The following is a 20,173-nucleotide window of genomic DNA, read 5'->3' on the forward strand; positions in this document are numbered from 1 at the left end:
AGAATTTATGTCTGATTTGTTTTCAACTTAATACTTAGATCAGTGAAATTCCAGTAATGTATCATGGAGTAAAACTTTAAAACTTTAAAACTTCAGGGGCTTCCCTGGTGGTGCAGTGGTTAAGAATCCGCCTGCCAATGCAGGGGACACGGGTTCGAGCCCTGGTCCCGGAAGATCCCACATGCTGTGAAGCAACTAAGCCTGTGCACCATAACTACTGAGCCTGCGCTCTAGAGCCCTCGAGCCACAACTGCTGAGCCTGTGTGCTACAACTACTGAAGCCCACGCGCCTAGAGCCCGTGCTCCGCAACAAGAGAAGCCACTGCAATGAGAAGCCGGCGCACTGCAATGAGAAACCCCCACTCGCCGCAACTAGAGAAAGCCCACGCACAGCAACGAAGACCCAACACAGCCAAAAATAAATAAAATTTAAAAATTTTAAAAAGAATTGTTTAAAAAATAAAAACTTTAAAACTTCAGAAGACATTCTGTTTCTTTGATGGGATTAATAAAATCAGCATACCTTCTTTCAGTGGGTAACATGTTCTATCTCTGCCCTGTATTGATCTGGGTTTGGGTTTAGAGAACTGAACCCATTCCAGCTGGTTTAAGCAGAAAGGGATTTATTTCAGGGTATTAAATGGTTTTGAGAATTACTGAAGAAATGGACTCTAGGCTGAGCTTTCGGAGATGGCTTCCAAAGGCTTCCTGCAGAACCAGGACTTCCAAGGAGCTGTACCTCTTCCAAGATCAGGAAATTGCTTTCTCAATTCTGCCACCACAGCCTCTTTAGGAATCTGCTTCAGCCAGGAAGCCACCATGATCAGGAAGTTTCTGCTATAGCTGCCAGCTCCAAAACCATGCCTTGCCTGCTCCATTCACAGCCACAAAGCGAATGCTCTGCACCCTACGTTCTCAACACCAGGGAAGCTGGTGACCCAAACATAGGTGCCTCTGCTAACACTTCCCTGGAGAAGTCAAACACTCTACAGACTTGTCAGCAGAAACAGCAGAATCAAATCTCGTGTGTGCATCATTTCATGAAACTAAAACAAATCCAGAACTAGCTGCAAGGAAGTCTCAACAATGTAGTTTTCAGATTTCCAGCCTCTGCTTTCAAGACATGCTGGAAGGTGAATGGAATATGTATTGAGCACAAATTGACCATGACCTCCAAATTTAAGATTGGTGAGGTCGAGGTGATCTTCTGATGGCTCCCTGTGCTCTGTCTACAGGCAGTTAACATTAAACCAGGGTGGGGGACTGCTGGGTGCCTTGGGCCTTGAGGGAAATCAGCCCTGGCTGTGAAAGCAGTTCTCAGCAGCCAATGTTTCCCTTAGCGACTGTGTTCTATGCAGCCAGCTCACATGGGTTCTCCGAAACATTTCTCCAGCAACTGAGTATGTAACCATTTGACAGGTAAGATTATACTAGCCAGTGGAGCCAGGATGCTGGCCAAAACCAAAGAAGCATTGAGTGTAATGTCATTAACCCTAATGTCTTAAGAAGGTAGCTCTTAACTTTTATTTTGATTGAGGACCCCTTTGAAAGCTATGGCCCTTGTACGCAAATAAATACTTATATACACAAAATACTGTGTATAAATTCAGGGGATTTGTGGGTACTCACCCCCAGTGCCCCAGGGGTTCACAGAGCCCGGGTTAAGAGCCCTACCTTACTATATGCAGCTATGCTGACCCTAGGGTGACCAGTCATCCCAGTTTGCCCAGGGGCATATGGGGCTTCCAGTGCTAAAACTGGGAAAGTCCCGGAAAACTGGGACAGTTGATCACCCTCCTTGATTCCAAAAAATTTCATGAGACCCTAGACAGTGTGAAGTATATGCTTGAGAAAGCCATGCTGGGAGACTGTGCTATCCCTCTCAACCTTTGCTCTCAGCTGAGGCAGGTTGTCGTCATGGAAACCAAGGCCCAGAGGCCCCGAGTGACCCACCCAGGCCCACATGGCCGGTAGGCGGCATAGATAGGCTAGAACACCTCTCTTAGTTCTTAGTGGGTGCAGCGTGTCCCGAGCCAGCCAGACCTGTGCCCCTGCTGGAACTGGGCACAAGATTCCACTGAACCCAGAATATAGCCTTCCTCACCCAGCGGCTGCTGGAGCACCGGGCTCACCCCAAGTTGCCGCAGCCCAAGGAGAGGCTCCCGTCACTTCAGCTCCCCCCACCCCACACTCTGGGAAATGGCGCAGGGGCTTAGTGAGGTTGGCTCCAGCACCCAGGCAAAGAACGGACACTTTTGTTCCTATGAAAGTTTCTCTCACCTGCTTGCTGGTCTTTAAAACTTTTATTATTTTTTGAATTTAATTTTTAAAATTGAAGTACAGTTGATTTACAATATTAAGTTAGTTTCAGGTGTACAGCAAAGTGATTCAGTTATATATTTTTTCAAATTACTTTCCATTATAGGTTATTACAAGATATTGAATATTGTTCCCTGTGTTTTACAGTAAATCCTTATCATTTTATGAATAATAGTTAGCATCTGTTAATCCCATACTCTTAATTTATCCCTCCCCCCATTCCCTTTCCTCTTTGGTAACCATAAGTTTGTTTTCTATGTCTGTGAATCTGTTTGTTTTGTATATAGATTCATTTGTATTATTTTTTAGATTACACATGTGATATCATATAATATTTGTCTTTGTCTAACTTCACTTGGTACGATAATCTCTGGGTCCATCCAGGTTGCTGCAAATGGTGTAAAACTTTAAAAAAAAAAATAAGAGAATTAGAAGTTAAAGGCTTAAAATGAAACAGGAGGGAAACGGCTAGTGGTGATGGCTCCACAATATTGTGAGTGCATTTAATACCACTGAACTGTACACCTAAAACTAGTTAATGTGATTCAAAAAGAAAACAAGCCAACAAGGGAGGGAATGAGTATTTTTCTGTATCTCTTTATGCTGCTATGATCAGTTCCATGATCACTCCAAGCACGAGTTTTCTTTTTCTTCCAGGCCGGGCCATCTCCTTTGTGACTCAGAACTTCTTTTCCAAATCTAATGGAAACAGAGGCGGTGCTCCCAACGTGGCCGTGGTGATGGTGGACGGCTGGCCCACGGACAAGGTGGAGGAGGCATCAAGGTTTGCAAGAGAGTCAGGAATCAACATTTTCTTCATCACCATGGAAGGTGCCTCTGAAAATGAGAAGCAGTACGTGCTAGAGCCCAATTTTGCAAACAAGGTATGTAAGTGGGAGACCCACCCAACGTCAGAATTCCCTGTACTTTGCAAAGCTGTAACAGAGACACATCCAGGCTGTGTCTCTTTTTCCTTCAAATGGATGTTAAGCTCATTTCTAGGCAGGAGGGCCTCCAATGAGAGACTAGTAAGTCTGGAACCTGGAGTTATCCTCTCAAAGCAACCCCCTGCCCCATGACCACCACCATGCACCTGATGAACTGAGGCCAAGCATCAGCACCTTGGGAGGAGCAGGGTCCCCAAGGTCTCACAGTAGAGGCTCCCCTGAGCTCCTCCTATAGCCCCAGGGGACCTCAACTGGGCAGCCCAGCAAGCCTTCACACGAGCATGCACACGGGCACACATGCACTGCAAGTTAACTAATCTGATAAACAAGAAAAAGGTATTGAATCAAGTCAGGGAGATCAGGATTTCAAACTCAGCTGCCCCTCAGTTCTGCGGAAATGCCTGGCAGGAGATGGGAGCAGAACAGTTGGGGATCCAGGCCCTCACACCCATCCCCCCAAAGCAGCCCATTTTTTGTATATTTTGTACAGTGGGACCCCACATAAACCTTCCTCCAAAGACAGGACCCCAGGTTTAAAATGGAAAGGAAGAGGATAGGAGGGAGGGGTGGGGGGGATGCCCGCCAGCTTTAGTGTTCTGTGTCTCCAGATCTACTAGGGCTCAGCTCCCTGCACGAATCCTGCACTTCATTGTCCTTGAAATTCTCGTCTCCCTTAACCCCTAGGACACAGTGTGGCTCTTATTTCATTTGCCTCTCCTCTTTTCCGTCTTGTACCCTAAGTGTAGACTTCCTCAGGGCTCAGTTCTTGGCCCTCTCCTCTGCTCTCACTAGGTTTTCTCCCTCCAGAACCTCTCCCAGGGCCACAGCTTCAGCCTTCGCTCACAGGCAATGACACACTCATATGTCTCCCTCCCTGGTCTCTCCGGAGCTCAATAGCCATTTGTTTCCAGCTGATTGACTAGTCTCCACCCGACGTCCCCAGGAACCTTAAACGTTACATGCAAAATGCCAAGTGCATCATCTTTCCCACCCAAATTCTTTCCTCCTCTGGACTGTACATTACGGGCCCCACAGCTGTCCCAGACACCCAGAGTCACCCCAGGACACCCTGTCAGCTCCCATGTCACGTATCTCATATCTGTCCACTGTTTCCCATGCCCAATGCCACCTCCCCAGTTCAAGCTACTACTTTACATCTATTATTTCTCCCTCCTGGGTCTCTCCAGTTTAGATTTCACAATGAAGCTCATGTTTATGAAGAGTTTTTCCAGTCCTGTGGGGTGCTTGCTTCAAATCCTTCATTATCCCCTATTATTCCCAAGGTCTTCTGGAGTGTGGTCCTAACCCAGCTTCCCAGCGCATCTTCCTAGCTCCAGCCACCTGGTGTCCTGCTGTGACTTACTCAGGCTGCCTGGTGGGGAATCCCTCCTCTCCATCCGTTGGCTACAACTCAGCTCAGCCTCAACACCCATCTCATATGCCACCTAAGCCATGGAAAGTTTTATGAACCCCATTAGGTTTTTACAAATCAATTAAAGTATATTTCCTAGGACATTTTAAAGTCATTTCTTGTCTTAAAATAATGTTTTAATTATACACCTTCGATCATAGCCATCAGGTCTGTGATTCTCTGTGACACACGCACACCCACCCCGCCCCCCAGAGAGGCAGCGGCAAGGGGGAAACGGTCACTTCCAGGAGCACACCGACCAGCTTGCTCAATGTTTATTTGCAGTTGCCTTGAGTTTTTTTCTGGAACAAACTTGGGCACAAGTCAATATTAAGTTGCCTGGAGGCAGGGTTGTCCAGAGGACAGAGCTTGGGTTCTACGAGCAGACAGATTTGTGTTCCTGCCTCAAGGATTCAAGGGATGTCACTTCACAGCTGGTCCTCAGTTTGTTCCTCCATGACAAGGGGGTTATAATTCCACCCTGTAGGGTTAAGGTGGGGGGTTAGTGAGATAATCTAAGAACATCTAGCGTGGTGCCTGACACATGTGTGGAACCCCCTTCCTGCTGGATGCAGGGCTGCTCTGGAAACAATTCTTTAGCTATGTCTCATGCGTGCCTTTTGTTTTCCCAATCAGAACAAAAGCTTTCTTTAATCTCTCCCGGGCTGATGCCCACCAATGCCAACTTCATGGCTGGCTGCCAGTACAAACGAACAGAGGGGCCTGAAGAGGCATAAATATGAAGCTGAAACCAGTGATTCCCCTCTCCCTGTGGATTTGCTTGACTGATGGCTCTCCACAAAAGCAGAGACCTGGCTGAGGGCGTGGGAGTGAGTCCAGGGATAACTTGACAGGTGTCTGCCCCGGTGAGCACCTGACTGGGTGAACCGAGATGGAGAGAGAGCATTAGGAGGCCTGGTGCAGAAAACAAGCACCTGCCAGCTCCTTCACCCGCCCTGGGGGTCAGGGGTCGTGGCCAGGCCCCTGACCTGGCGGATGGCCTCCCCCTGTCTTTCAGGCTGTGTGCAGAACGAACGGCTTCTACTCGCTCAATGTGCAGAACTGGTTCAGCCTCCACAAGACCGTGCAGCCCCTGGTGAAGCGGGTCTGTGACACCGACCGACTGGCCTGCAGCAAGACCTGCTTAAACTCGGCCGACATTGGCTTCATCATCGACGGCTCCAGCAGCGTAGGGACGGGCAACTTCCGCACGGTCCTCCAGTTTGTGGCCAACCTCAGCAAAGAGTTTGAGATTTCCGACACGGACACGCGGATCGGGGCCGTGCAGTACACCTACGAGCAGCGGCTGGAGTTTGGGTTCGACGTGCACAGCACCAAGCCTGACGTCCTCAACGCCATCAAGAGAGTGGGGTACTGGAGTGGTGGGACCAGCACGGGGGCTGCCATCAACTACGCCCTGGAGCAGCTCTTCAAGAAGTCCAAGCCCAACAAGAGGAAATTAATGATCCTCATCACTGACGGGAGGTCCTATGACGATGTCCGAATACCGGCCATGGTCGCCCATCACAAGGGTGAGTGAGCTGGTCTTGCTGACCAATCTGGGGCTGAGCATCCCTCTGGGGCTTGGTGGGCCAGTGGGACAAGGAAGGGACTGTCTCTCTATGCACTGGTTTTGCCTATCACCTAATAAACTGTTCAAAACTGTAGGGAGAGTGTTAGGGGTGCAGTTCAACACTGCAGGCCCCACTGGGCAGCAGAGAAGGGTCAGGCAGGGGCCACCACGGTGGTTTCCACAGTGTCACAGCAAACCAAGGCCTGTGGGTGACTGCGGATGTTAACCCTCTCCTTAACGTCCCACACTGAGGCAGGGCACACCAACATGCGACACATTAAAGAGGAAGTTGACTCATGGCTTTCATCTCCATTGAAGACCACAAAATTGTGTTAGAAATTTGAAGAAAATGGATGTTTTAAAAGAAAAGTGCTATTTTTGTAAGCAACTGCTAACCAGATATTGGAGGTTTGGGGGAGACCTCAAAGAAATTTTCATTCAAGATATTTAAAGAGATATTTCCGTATGAAAATTTGGAAGAGGGCAACAGAAAGTTTACAACCATGAAAAGTGAGCAAAATATTTTTGTAAATATTTAGAAAATCGGTCATATTTAATGCTTTTTGACAGAATCTATGTATAATCAGTTTTGAAAGTGCCATAAAATACCAGGAAAATACAAACAACCTGGAGAAAACCCCAAGTGATAGTAATAATAGTAATAAGAAAAGTAAACGAGTGTCTGCCTACATTAAACTTGGGTTCAGATGCAAGATTTTCCATATTCTTTAAAGCTGCTTTTAATCCTTCTTGAAACAAGGAGGGGTGTAAAAATAAACAAGCCTTTAGGAACCAGCAGTTCTGGCTTCTGGAAACCAAAGTAACCAGACACCAGGTTCAGATGGTCTTCCCAGTGATTTGCCCTGTGGGGAGCACTCATAATGGTAGGATGGCAGGTGGCCCACATGCCAGCCTTCACAGGGCTCCTTGGGCTCATGTCAGCAGAGGGAAGATGGTTTACGGCTCAGAAGCAACCTGCCCAAAGTTCCAAAGTGAGTGGGAGGAGGCAAGTGGGGCAGCTCTCGACAAGCCCAGGGCTCTCCTGCTTTTTCCAAACGTCTGGTCCCACTCATGTTCAGCTCCACTCACTCATTTTCCTAGATGCCCCTCCTTTGCACCTCACCCAGAGGGTAGCCTTGGCCTACTTGTCAGGAGAAGTGAAGACCGAGGGAGATGTCCTGGGCACTATCAGGGCTGTTATGTTCTGGGCAGCTTTAAAGAACAAGGACCGGGCTTCCCTGGTGGTGCAGTGGTTGAGAATCCGCCTGCCAATGCAGGGGACACGGGTTCGAGCCCTGGTCTGGGAAGATCCCACATGCCGCGAGCGACTAGGCCCGTGAGCCACAACTACTGAGCCTGCGCGTCTGGAGCCTGTGCTCCACACCAAGAGAGGCCACGATAGTGAGAGGCCCGCGCACCGTGATGAAGAGTGGCCCCCGCTTGCCACAACTAGAGAAAGCCCTAGCACAGAAACGAAGACCCAACATAGCAATCAATCAATCAATAAATCTTAAAAAAAAAAAAAAGTACCAAAATATAAAAGGTTTAAAAAAAAAAACAACAAGGACCAATAGATGCAAGTGACATGGAAGCAATGAGCACTGTGGGAGTGTCCAAGCCAACACTTGGGAGTGTCCAAGCCGAGGCTGGGTTGCCAGTAGAAATCTCTAGTACTGCTTATGCTGTCTTTATTGGGGGGCAGTCCTTCCATCTTTGAGCAGAAACGAGGGCTTAGTCAGTCTAAGCCCCATTCTGCAGCCAAGCTGTTCCTGCAGCCACCTGGCAGGGGTCTAAAGCCCAACGCTGGCTTTTCCCAATGTGGACAGTGTTCAGAGAAAAGACACTGGAGAGGTAAGAGAAGGAACTGGCAGCTTAACTTCAGCTCAACGAGCTACAATAGAAGAACAGCTTAGGGACTTCCCTGACAGTCCAGTGGTTAGGACTCCGAGCTTCCACTGCAGGGGGCACGGGTTGGATACCTGGTCTGGGAACCAAGATCCCTCATGCCGCGTGGCACGGCCAAATAAAAAGGCCAGCTTAGACCAGAACCATGTGAGGTGTGGATGGCTCTCCAGTCAGCAGGACAGGGCACCCGGAAGATGCTGGAGAGCACGATGTGGGCCCTGTGAGTGGCTGGCGGGGGAGAGGAGCCTGGGCGGAAACCCTCACCCAGGCTCTGCCCCCCCGTCTCATGGCCAGCCTGGAAGGGGCGTGGGAATAGGTCACGCTCCTGCTCACCAGGCAAGAACCACACACCAGGCAGTCTGTTTCCCCACTGAGAACAGATACCTGCCCTCCGAACTCCTCTCCTCCCTGCTCCATGCTACAGTCCAAACCCTTTAATCCTACTCTACTCGCTCACATTTGCATCTAGACCAGCTCAAGTCCCTCTCTTCCTAAAAAGGGAAATAGTTCTCTTTGACCCCATGTTCTAGCTCCAGGTACCACCTGCCTCCTCTTTATAGCCACCCTTCTGGAAAGAATCAGCTATATGTGCTGCCCCACATCTTCATTTCTTTTTCACTCTCAACTCACAGCAATTCACTTGGTTCTTTGGCATCTACTCTCCTGCCGCTGCTCCCTTCAAGCTACCAATATCTCGTTTTTGTTTCTTCTGAATCCAAAGAGCGCTTTTCCCTTTCATCTTCCATGACCTCCTGCATCAGTCAACACTGCCCGCCACTTCCTTATCGGTAAGCACTTACTTTTCTGTGGTGATGGAGCAGATGCTGGGTCACAGCTCTCCAGGTCCTTGTGCAAGGAGGGTTCCCGCACCGGGAATGAGGTTGGAGCCTATGGCTTATAAAGTCACCCTCAAGCCTAAAGTAATTCAATGCCACCGTTTTTTTGCCTAGGTTTGCAGCAGTTTATTCGTAAGACAGACAGGAGAACCAGCCTCAAATCTACCACCCCAAGGGCAAGGAGCTCGGGGTATTTATAGGATAACAAGTAAAGGAGCAGGGCGGTCTGAGGCGTGGGGAGTGTGATTAGAAAAAGGTGTGGAAGTGTTGCTCTGTGCAGGCGTAACCAAGCTACAGGCCTCTGCACTTGTTCTAAAGGTCACCAAGCGGGCACTCGCGCATGCCCCGTTGGAGGGTCAGTGGTCCTATCCTGTCTTAACCAGCTCAGCTGAGCTAGACGCAGCTGACTCTAAGGTCAGCTCACAGCTGACTCCAAGTTTCTGGAGTACAACTTGGACAAACATCTTACTGTTTAGGCTACGTGCCACTTGGAGGACAGGCAAGTCTTAAAACGACCTTGATTAGTGAAGGTAGGTGAAATGGATTTGACTACCCATAGTTTCATTTTCATTTAAAAGATCTCGAACCGACTTTCGATGCATATAAGGCTCTCTGAATTTTGTGTGCCTCTACACGCAGAGCAAGTGTGTGCCATGTGGTGCAATCTGCACGGCACCAAAGTTTCACTTGTCCAAATGTCATCCCCATGCTGCTCCTGGACATGAAATTCTTATCATGCATTTACTCCATTTTCCTGTTTTTTCTCTCCAAAAGATTGTAAACTCCTATGAGATAGCAACTATACCAACTTTATTGCTGCTGGCATACAGCAGATGTTCATGCTTTGGGCACATTTCTGATTTTGGACTCGGTTGCCTTCAAGCACAATGGCCAACAGAGCAGCAGGAAGGAAAGGATTCATTTCAGGACTTTCCCTTGGGGACATTTGCTTCATCTATGCTTTGTCCCCACAGGAGTGATCACCTACGCCATAGGCGTGGCATGGGCTGCACAGGACGAGCTGGAAGTCATCGCCACTCACCCTGCCAGGGACCACGCCTTCTTTGTGGACGAGTTCGACAACCTCTACAAAGCGGTTCCCAAGGTCATCCAGAACATTTGTACAGAGTTCAACTCACAGCCTCGGAACTAAATTCAGAGCAGGCAAAGCACCAGCAAATGCCGCTTTCCCGACTGGCTCTGGGACAACCCCCAACGCTTTATGGGACACACGTGGGGCAGCAAGGCACTTAGGGCTCGGAAACCGCATGTTATTTTTCTTTGCCAGTGTGGTTTTTCATACTTCGAAACACAGAGTTAGAAAGGTGATCATAAATTTGTAGAATGAGCCAAAATGATACATTGTTTTGGGAATGCTGAGGATTTTACATTTTGAGAATTGTTTTCAAAATAAAAATTGAGAATAGAACACAGCACTTACGAAGGCTTAACTAGAGCTTTTGTGAGATTTGTAACATTTTTATTCCCCATTAGAATTCTGTAACTCTCCACAAGTTTCATTTTTGTCATGACAATATAGGCGTTGCTTAATTAAATGTTTGAAAGGATTTCATGCAGTCACTCTGACTGTGTCATGGGTAGTGTTCACAGGGTTTGTGGCAGGGCCACCTCTCTGCTCTACTCATACCCCAGAGCACCTGCCGTGCACTCTCTCCTGGCCCAAGGTGACAGCGCACCCACGGGGGTGCAGAGACAAGGTGACAGCAGCACGGCTGCTCCTGATTTACCTCCCTGGTCTCTATTATCAGAATCACTGTGTTCCCGCAGTATATGGAGCAGTTGGGGAATGGCCCTGGAGGACCACACTGACCTGGCTTTAAAAGTGGTGCATCAAGCTGGTTCAGCCGCTCTCAGCCCGAGCTGCACATTAGAATCACTTGAGAGTAAAATGCTTGTTCCCAGGCCCCACCCTAATCCAGTGAAAGCTGAGTCTCTGGGAAGGGAGCCTGAGCATCGGCAGGTGGTACTGATGATCTGCTGCCAGGATTGAGAACTACTGAGCTGCCTCGGAGGGGTCAGTGTTAGAGCTGTTTCCTGGGAGAGCCCCTGTTGATGCCTGTTGTTCTGAGTCCCATTTAGTTTAGCATTTGTCTTGCATATTTCATTTGTTAACTAGATACTGTTATTACTAGTTGCATTAAAATAAACTGGCATGGGTTTGGTTGAACTCCACTTTTTTACTTCTGGCTTCTACCGAGGACTCATTTATTAGGATGTGAAATTACATACGCCATAGGGAAACATTCAGAAGAATCCTAAATAGAGATGACTAACTTGACAAGTTATATCCTGTAAAAATGTGTGCTGGAGAATGCTACTCTGAATGGAGGCCAAAAGACAGTTCCTGTGTCAATACTTGGGACAAAATATTTACATAAGAAATTTTGAATTGAAAATAGCATCCATTTAGCAGAATTTGCATAGAACTTACCAATTCTCAATACCTGAGGAGTTACTGTCAGTTAAAAATGTTGTGGTCTACAGAGAAAGGTGTCAGCAATTTCAAATTTATTAACCATAGGTTTTATTTCGAAAGCAATTGCAAACAGATTTGTTCAAAACCTTCAAAATACGAAAACTAGCTTCAAAAAGGAAATTATTAAAGATACCAGTGACACATTATTAGTGACAGATTTAGCTAGGAAACTAATTAAAGAACATAAGTACCAGGAACAATTATTCTGCCTATGATTTTGAATGTGCAGATAATTGATATAAAGTTTTTTTTCAATGTACACAAGTTAATTTTTTGAAGAAAAATTTTATTTTGGAAAATAATTTTGGAATATAATTATTTTACAGGGGCCTTAATATAAAAACCAATTTGTCATCAATAAGTAAATATTTCCAAAAATAACATAATTTTAATTATTTTGGTATTCTCTTTCATTCATTGTCCCAGTTTGGAAAATAAATTATATGGTCACCCTAGTTATAGGTATCATAATTTTGAAGATAAATGAAACCTCTTCAAACGTGCCCATTGTCGACATGTTGTCAACACGTATTTGAGTACATGCTGTGTGGACCATCAGAGGTGAAGTGCTCCGAGCTTGAGGTCCTCAGAGGCTACGGTGTCGTCAGAATTGTCCGTGTGGATGTTCAAGTCGCCAGAGATGGTGACAGGAGTCAGGATGGAGAGAGAAGCAGTGAGCCAAGCTCATGGATGCTCAGCGGAGGACAGAGGTGACTAGGAGGTTGGGAGAGGATGGCAGTGACAGGGCTGGAGGGCCGAGGCCAGATTCAAGGGAGCTAGGAGCAGACCCATCCCGACTCCAGGCCTGAAACACGTGTGGTGAGAGCGCACAAAGAGCCTCCACGCGGGGTGTTGAGGAAGACAACCAGGCTTCAGGTAAGAGCGGGCAAGAAGGGCTTGGGCCTCTGGGGCCTCAAGCGGGAAGGCTGCAGTGCAGGTGGGGCTGGGTGAGGTCCACGGAGCAGGGTGGAGACAAGGGTCCTGGTGGTGATGGGTGTCGTGGGAGGCTTGCATATAAATGCCAATTTGCTCAACCTAAACTGTGCCCAGCACTGCTGGGCCAACACTGAAATCTTAACACCAGAAACAGAACTTTGGAGACAATCTACATCAACTCTTCAATGGCAAAAAAAAAAAAAAAAAAAGGAAACCCAGGCCTTAAGAAGTTTGTGCTGATGCGAAGGGATAAAACTAGAATTCAGATCTCCTGTCTTCCAATGTCCTGACTCATCTGACTGCCTTCTGGGCATCCCACAAACACACACCTGCTTCTGCACACTCGGGGGCTCTGGTCCAGCCTTTGTGGAGCTCTCTGGGTCCTGCAGACTCGGAGCCAATCTCCTAAGGCAACTCTATCTTTCATTCTGTGGTCTCAGCAGGAAACCTCTTCCGTGCCCTTTCTCCTCCAAGTCAACCAAAACAAGCAGACGAGGAGCATCGGACCAGCTTCTCTGGATGCAAGTGATGTCTAAACTCCGCTCATCTTAATTGGCCCATCTCTTGAGAGTTAAGGCTCTTTGAAAGAGGTTTCTTGGCTATAAGCTTTGCAACAAGGCTCTACTAAAAATTTTCAGCCAAACTGACCATGTTCAGATATTTCTTGTTTCTCTGGGCTCTTTAAACACTTTGAACAAGACAAAACCTCCCTGAAGCAAGTTTTCCAGCAGCAGTCTCAGGGGGACCAACATGGGTTTATAAAGAAGACAATGCTTCTGTGACCAAGGATTTTCCAGCCTGAAAGAGGAATTTCCAAAATATAATGTTATCTTCTAGTCACCATCCTAACAGAAGTGCTCCCCTTGGGTTACCAATATATAAATGTAGTAAGTAGGAAATATGCTTGAATGCATGAATTCAATTACTTCGGAAAGAGATATTTATTCAACTAATGGCTTTGAGGAATTCACAGTCCAGTGAGAAACCATGCACAAATGAACAATTAAAATCATATAATTAGTATCATGGGGTTATGCACAGAGTGCATGACTGGCGATTGCAAACAACCTCATGAGAGAAATAATCATGAAGTGCCTAACAATTAGTGAGTGTTTGCTGCATGCTGGGCACTGTTCTAAGGGCTTCGCATGTATTAACTCACTTAACCCTATGACTTATTGCAAGAAGTACTGTTATTATTCTCATTTTACAGATCATGCACCAGAGGCATGAAGATGTCAAGTAACCTGCCCAAGGTCATAGGACTAGGAGAGGCAGATCTGGGAATTAAACCCAGGCAACCTGACTCCAGGGTCTATATACTTAACGACTTTGCTTCTTATGATGGTGGCACACGAAATAACCAAAGTGGCTGCATAGGGGGTTCTCTAGTAAGCTTGGCAATTTAAAATGTATGTATAATTCTGCTAAGCGTATCTCAGGGTCTATTAAATGTACAAAGTGGGAGTCTGTTAAACATCCAATGTAAACTTTACTTCCCCCCATCATTCCTCCTGCTTCTTTGGACAGCCACCTGCCCTCACTTAAGCTGGGTGATTTTAATCTACAGCCCATAGTCCTTGTAGCTCCCTGAACACATTAGGCTCCCCATCCTCTTGTTAAACTCCTAATCATCCCTCAAGTCTCAGTCCAAATGCCACCTCCTCTTTGGAGCCTTCCCTGACTTGCTCAGATAGACTTAGGCTCCCTGGATGCACAATCCTGACCCACCTATTTTCCAGTGATGTCCTTAGCCCCTTCCCATTAGGGGACACAACACACACACATCACCAAGGACATGGAATGCAGGGAATGAGAACTCTGAATCTAAGTAACCTGACAGTTCCAACCCCTAATACAATGGCACTGGTAGAAAGGGAGGCAGAGATATTTCAGGAAGAGAGAAACAGGATATGACGGCAAGAAAGAGAGAGGATCTAATTCCACGCGGACTGCACCACTCTTTCGAACCCTTCTGAGGTTCATTACTGTCTGCTACAAACACTGCTTTTCTAGGGCCAGAACCCTCTTCAGGTACCTACCCATAGGGAAACTGTTCCTCACCTTACGCTCTCATTTTTCCTGCAGAAATGAAAATCCTACTTCTGTTTACCTTCCTGAGTTTCATTCAACAAACATGTTTTAACTTCCTATTATGTGCCAGGCATTGTGACAGGTGCTGGGGTACAAAGATAAATAAGACCTGGTACCTGCCCAAGATGCTTAGGGAGGCAAGGAGGCTTGTGACACTGTGACACACAATGACAGCATGCAACTTAAGGCTGAGACAGGGGTGTCAGGAAAAGAAGCTGGAGGGAGAGGCAGTGGCCAGGCCATGGAAGGCTGTGTCATTTAAAGTTCTCTCAGTTGCAAGTAACAGAAACTCTCCTCACAGTAACTCAAGCAAAGGGGGAATTTTTGGAAGGAACCTGGGGAAACTCATGAACTCCAAGGTCAGGGAGATGGCAGAGTCTCAGAAAGGAGAGGAAGGACAAGAGCAGGACAGGAGGACCAGGTAACTCTCTCACTCTCCTCTCCTCCAGGATGAGCTTCATCTGGAAATTGTTGCACCACCCTGCAGACAGGGAACAGAGGGGAACTTCCCACCCATTAAGGACTGACCTCTCCGTGCAGCCTCCTTCAGCAGGGCTATCCAGCAAACCAAGCTGATGTGGCTGATTGGGGATGAGCAATCACATCATTCTATCTGATCACCTTGCACTTAAAAACCTTGTGAGGTTCCTTGAAGCATCAAATTGTCTTGAATGCTGACAAACGGATGTCCACAAGTTCCCGAATTTGGAAAACCAAATGCAGGCTGAATAATAGAGTCTTCTGGCACGGCAGTCTCCCTGTTTTGCTTAGAAGCTTTATCCAAGAAAACCAGTAACTGTCAAAGACTCCTTTTCACTTCTCTTGGCCTCAATGGCTACAAGATATTACTTGTTTATAGGCCATTAGCCATTGAAAACTGTTCAGACCATCAGGGAGGAAGAAGTGCTGCCTCTGGGATCCACCTCTGCTTTTAGTATGGAGACCTAATTGAGGAGAAAAGTACTGTTTAAATAACCATCTACATGGAAAACAAATAAGGTTGAAAGATCACCATTTCAATGCAGGCTTTGCTTTCTTCTTTTCTTTCTTTCTTGTTTTTTGTTTTTTTGTTTTTTAAATGTCCTATAATTGAAAAATACTGAGCTCAACTTCATCCCTGCCATCCCTCTTACACAAACTGGGCCCACAGGCAATAAGCTGCCCAAGTAAGCAAACACTATACTGGGCTTGGCAGCTGCGACTTTCTTATAAAAAATACAATTTCAGCTGAATAGCTCCTTTCTGAGACTCCTCTAGTTTCACACTTGGTTGAGGTGAGCAGGGTGTATTCAGATTAATGGCAAACTGGAATCTGAGTTCTCAACAAAGAGCCTTTACATGACTGCCCAGGACACAGAAACTGTGAGGCTCTGGAAGCCATAGAAACTGTGCAAACACCAAAACAAGACCCCAAATCAATTGAATTGTTGTTGGTCTGACATCCCCAAGGCATCTGTAAACCTGTACCCTGATATTATGATATCGATTTTTTTTTCAATTATCCTAATACTCTACAAGTTCTCCTTGAAATTAGAGTAAAAGGGAGTTTCTTTCCAATCTCAGCAGGGGGATTGTGTGGCATTTTAAAGCCAAAGAGGGAACAGGGACAAGTCGAAGGTTACAAACTGCTGTGGTTATGACTAAGACATGCACCAAGCAAAATAAACGAGCAGACGAAGTTTTCTAAATGGCAAAGTGGTGGTGTAATTTAGTTTCCTCCTAAGAGAATACCGTCATTGAACTGGGGGACAACGACAGTGTGGAAACTCCAGGGGATCTTTCCAGCTCCTCTGACCTAAATGCAAGGCCTGGAACACCCACATGCTTCTACCTACAAAGAGGAGGCATTCTCTTGAAGTGGAAAACCAACCCTTTCATCCCAGAGTCACTCTAATCCTGGCCAGTTAGCAAAGATCTCTGAAGACAAATACCAGTCGAACCGGCAGCCTCAGTGGGGAGTCGCCCACATGCGTGGCAGCCAAGAGGGTCCTGGCAAGGCTTGTTCACGAGCGGATCTGGGGCATCCCTCACGGACCCCCACAAAATACTTGGTCCTGCAGTATGTCAGTGAGGACCAGCCAACACCACTGAGTAGTTGTCGTTCACATGACTTTGTTTGCACCCAGGCTGGGGGTGCCTAGGGATATTCTGGTGACGAGGGTAAAATCAATCTGAGACATCAGTTATGCAGTCCCAATGTTCCATGAATGGTGCTAGCATATCACTGAAAACACACAAAACTCTATTTTCTACTCTGCAGCATCAAATCCAAGATCTTGGGAGGCTGGACTGTTACCTGAAGTTCTAAGTTGCCTCTTGCCTTCCGTGTCCCTTTTCCTGTTTTCCTGATCATGACGTAGGAGTTACTCACCAGCTCAGGCAGTATTAGTCCATCTGCGGACAGGCCCTTAAACACAGAATAAGTGGCAGATACTATATATCCATCTGGAGAAGGAAGGGGGAGAAGGAAGGAGGGAGGAGGAGAAGGAAGGAGTCCCAGTGTGGAGCCTCCCTCAACCTTTTTATTTTGAAGAGAAGGTATTTGGTAAATGAACTGTTTTGACTTTCAAGGGACTCTGGACATTTACAAAAACTAAGCATTTTAGAAACAAGTGGCTCTAAGAAATTTCCTCTGACCAAACTCTAATTATATCTGGGGATAATTTCCTTGGGTGAAAGGAAGTTCAGGACTGTCAGGCATACCCTCCAACTGCAGACTCGACGGTAAAAACCTTTTTCATATCCACTCCCTTCCGTGGAACGTGATGGGGTGGCCGCCTTAGGAAAATGGCTCTGCCGTGGCACCCTGGCAACCTTGCACACCTCCACATAGGTCGCGTGGGCCAGGCTCGGCTGCAGGCTACCTCTCGTCTTGTTGCAGTGGCCTGAGATCATCATCCCAGGAACGTGGCAAGGTGGGTAGTTTGTGAGGAGCTATCACAGCCACTTTGTCGGCCTCTCCATCTCGTAGGAGGCGTTCACAGAACATTCCTTTCAGCTGGGGACCTTCTACCTGGCCGCTCCTTAGGGTACAGCTGCAGCCTATAAAGTGAATTCACTGCCTTCTAGAATTGGTGCCCTGTCCCCACTCATGTTGCCTGTCATCTGGCCCCTTTCGCTTTTGTGTTGTCCTCGGCACAAGGGGGCTGACTGTGGAGTAAACTGACCTCATCCACTTGGGTCCTTGTGTCTGACCTGCCAAACCTACTGCAGCGTGGCACCCACCTGGCCATGGCAGTGATCCCTGTGGCACAGGGACTGCCTGGCCACTTGACAGCAGCTGTTTTTTTCCAGATGCCCTAGGAAGCCCTCCCTACCACAACACTGCCCCCCAAAAGGTTTCTGGGTGCCCCTGATCCTGCACATCCACAACAATGCCGAGTCCTACCCCAGTCACCTACCCCGGCTACAAATGATCTGCCAGTGATTGGGAAACTTTTTCTTACTAAGGAGCAAAGTGCAAACAAAGAGTTCCCTCTTCAGATCTATGAATGTTTGCAACTACACTGCCTTCACCACACCTGGAGTGGTGCCCTGGCAGCCTTTGGGCTGGGATGGTGCTTAGGTGTTGCCTGGGTAGATCAGGTAGGAGACACTGCCTGAAGAACCATATGCAGAAAGATTCTGAGGCCACGGTCCTTAAAGAAAGCTATACTAAAATCGATTCTCAATGTGTGTCATGGGAGAGGGATGGGGCAGTGTCGGCTCCCAGTTGGTGTTCACCCCTCTCCATGGTTTAAGGAGCAAGGCTGCATCTCGACAAAGCATACTTGGGGAACTAAAAGGGAGCTTTCTTAGCTTTTCCTCCTGAATAGGGCTTTGCCTATAAATTCTCTTAAATAAATCTATTTTCTGGAAAAAACTGGGAATGGAGAAAATTAGTTTTACTTTAGTTTGACTCCTTTTCTAAGGAGGTTTCTAAATAAATCACCTGGAAACATTCAGATTATGCAGCTTCCTAAAAACAAGAGGTCTTTGTAATGTGTTGCTTTTGGTTACCAGGTCCAGAATTCTCCACAGTGAAGTTTCTCCCTGCGGGCCAGGAGCTGTTAGCAGCTGCCTAAGGTTTGCAGGGGGTGAGGATGAGGAGGAAGGGAGGGGAGAAACTGCTTCCCGAGGGGCTTTCACGAGCCTGGCACTGTCTCTGAGGGATTTAATTGGGATAGTAGATGTGAAGGCACCATTTTTACAAGGAAAAATAGAGACTCAGAGATTTTACTTGTCCCAGAGTCACACATCTGATAAGTGGCAGGTTAAATCCAAGTTTTTCTTGGGAAAAAAAAAAAAAAAGATTTAAGTAAATACAGTATGATTTTAGTAAATGCAATAAAACTATGCAGCAGTAATTTTGGGAAAACAACAATCATTTAAGGTTTGCTCCTCATAGAAGAAAACAGAAAGCCAATAAGCTAAAAAAAGCCATGGAACAAAGTAAAGTGAAGCTATGGGTTAAAAAAGCAATCAAAGTGCAAATGAGAATATAGTGTGTTACCTTTCATATAAGGAAAGAAGGGTAGGGGAAAAAAAAAAGAAAACTCTTTGAAGGGGACGTCCCTGGTGGTCCAGTGTTTAAGACTCCACGCTCCCAATGCCGGGGGCCCAGGTTCAGTCCCTGGTCAGGGAATTAGGTCCCACATGCACGCCACAACTAATAAAAATATACCCCACACCGCAGCGAAGATCCCGTGTGCTGCAACGAAGACCTGGTGCAGCCAAATAAATAAATACTAAAAAAAAAACAACAAAAAACTCTATGGAGCAGAGTCCATGACTTACTCGTCTTTGTATGTCTGGTGTATTCTCCAGTGACAATTTTGATCATCTGCTTGATGATGCTGTTTTTAGAGGTTAAATGATCAAATAATGGTTTCATTGAAAAACATTACTTCATTGGCTTGGGATAGTCATCATGACCTTAGATTCCTGAACTATACTGCCTTTATTGAATATCTGATTTATTTTATATAAAGGTTCCTCATACATTTTCTTCAAATGTCAGGATTAAGAGAATAGACATATTTGCTCTTGAATGTTTATCCTATTCTTCACTGATGATCAATTTAGAATGTGTCTGTTCAAGCAAGAATAAACATAGCAAATGATCTCTTTCTCCCCCCACCAAAAAGAAATTAAAAAATAAATAAAGGGAGGCTCTGAAGAAGGTTCAAATTCATAAATTCTGAATAACAGGGGATGAAGATGAAAGAAGGATGTCTAAAGTATGAAGCTGGAAGTATAGAATTAGTTAAAGAAATACTGTTTTAGAACTTTCAAATACAGTATATATGTAAACTTCTTAAATGACTAGGTCCGAACAACTTTCCTGGAAAAACAAAGAAATCTTGTGCTTTTTCCTCACTGAAGAACACATTGGGTCTTACTTGATTTTGGAAACTGATTAACTCCCAGCATGTAGGAAAACAGGTATTTCTTGTTACCCAGAGACCTCTCTTCTCATTTTTCCTGGGTGTGAGGTGGTGTTGCAAGCCCCCTCCTTGATCTATTTGGGCAGGAGTTTGTCTGGAGAACCTGCCAGAGTAGCTTTCCTTTTGTCTTCTCAAGAAAATCAGCTGTTTCCATTGGTTTTCTCTTATACATTTTATTGATTTCTGTTCTTATTTTTATCATTCCCTTTGTTCTGCTTACTTTGGGTTC

General features: G+C 46.4%; 1 protein-coding gene across 1 annotated transcript in view; it reads left to right on the forward strand.

The window, feature by feature from the left end:
- VIT (vitrin) overlaps positions 1-10,144 on the forward strand; it is a 135,135-nt gene extending 124,991 nt beyond the window's left edge. The window contains 3 exon segments of the mRNA XM_061210879.1: positions 2,977-3,203; positions 5,696-6,209; positions 9,966-10,144. Of these exon segments, the coding sequence (XP_061066862.1) occupies positions 2,977-3,203; positions 5,696-6,209; positions 9,966-10,144 (920 nt within the window).
- Positions 10,145-20,173: the final 10,029 nt, after the last annotated feature.

This window comes from Eubalaena glacialis, chromosome 14 (assembly GCF_028564815.1).
Source record: "Eubalaena glacialis isolate mEubGla1 chromosome 14, mEubGla1.1.hap2.+ XY, whole genome shotgun sequence".
NCBI classification, from domain to species: Eukaryota; Metazoa; Chordata; class Mammalia; order Artiodactyla; family Balaenidae; genus Eubalaena; species Eubalaena glacialis.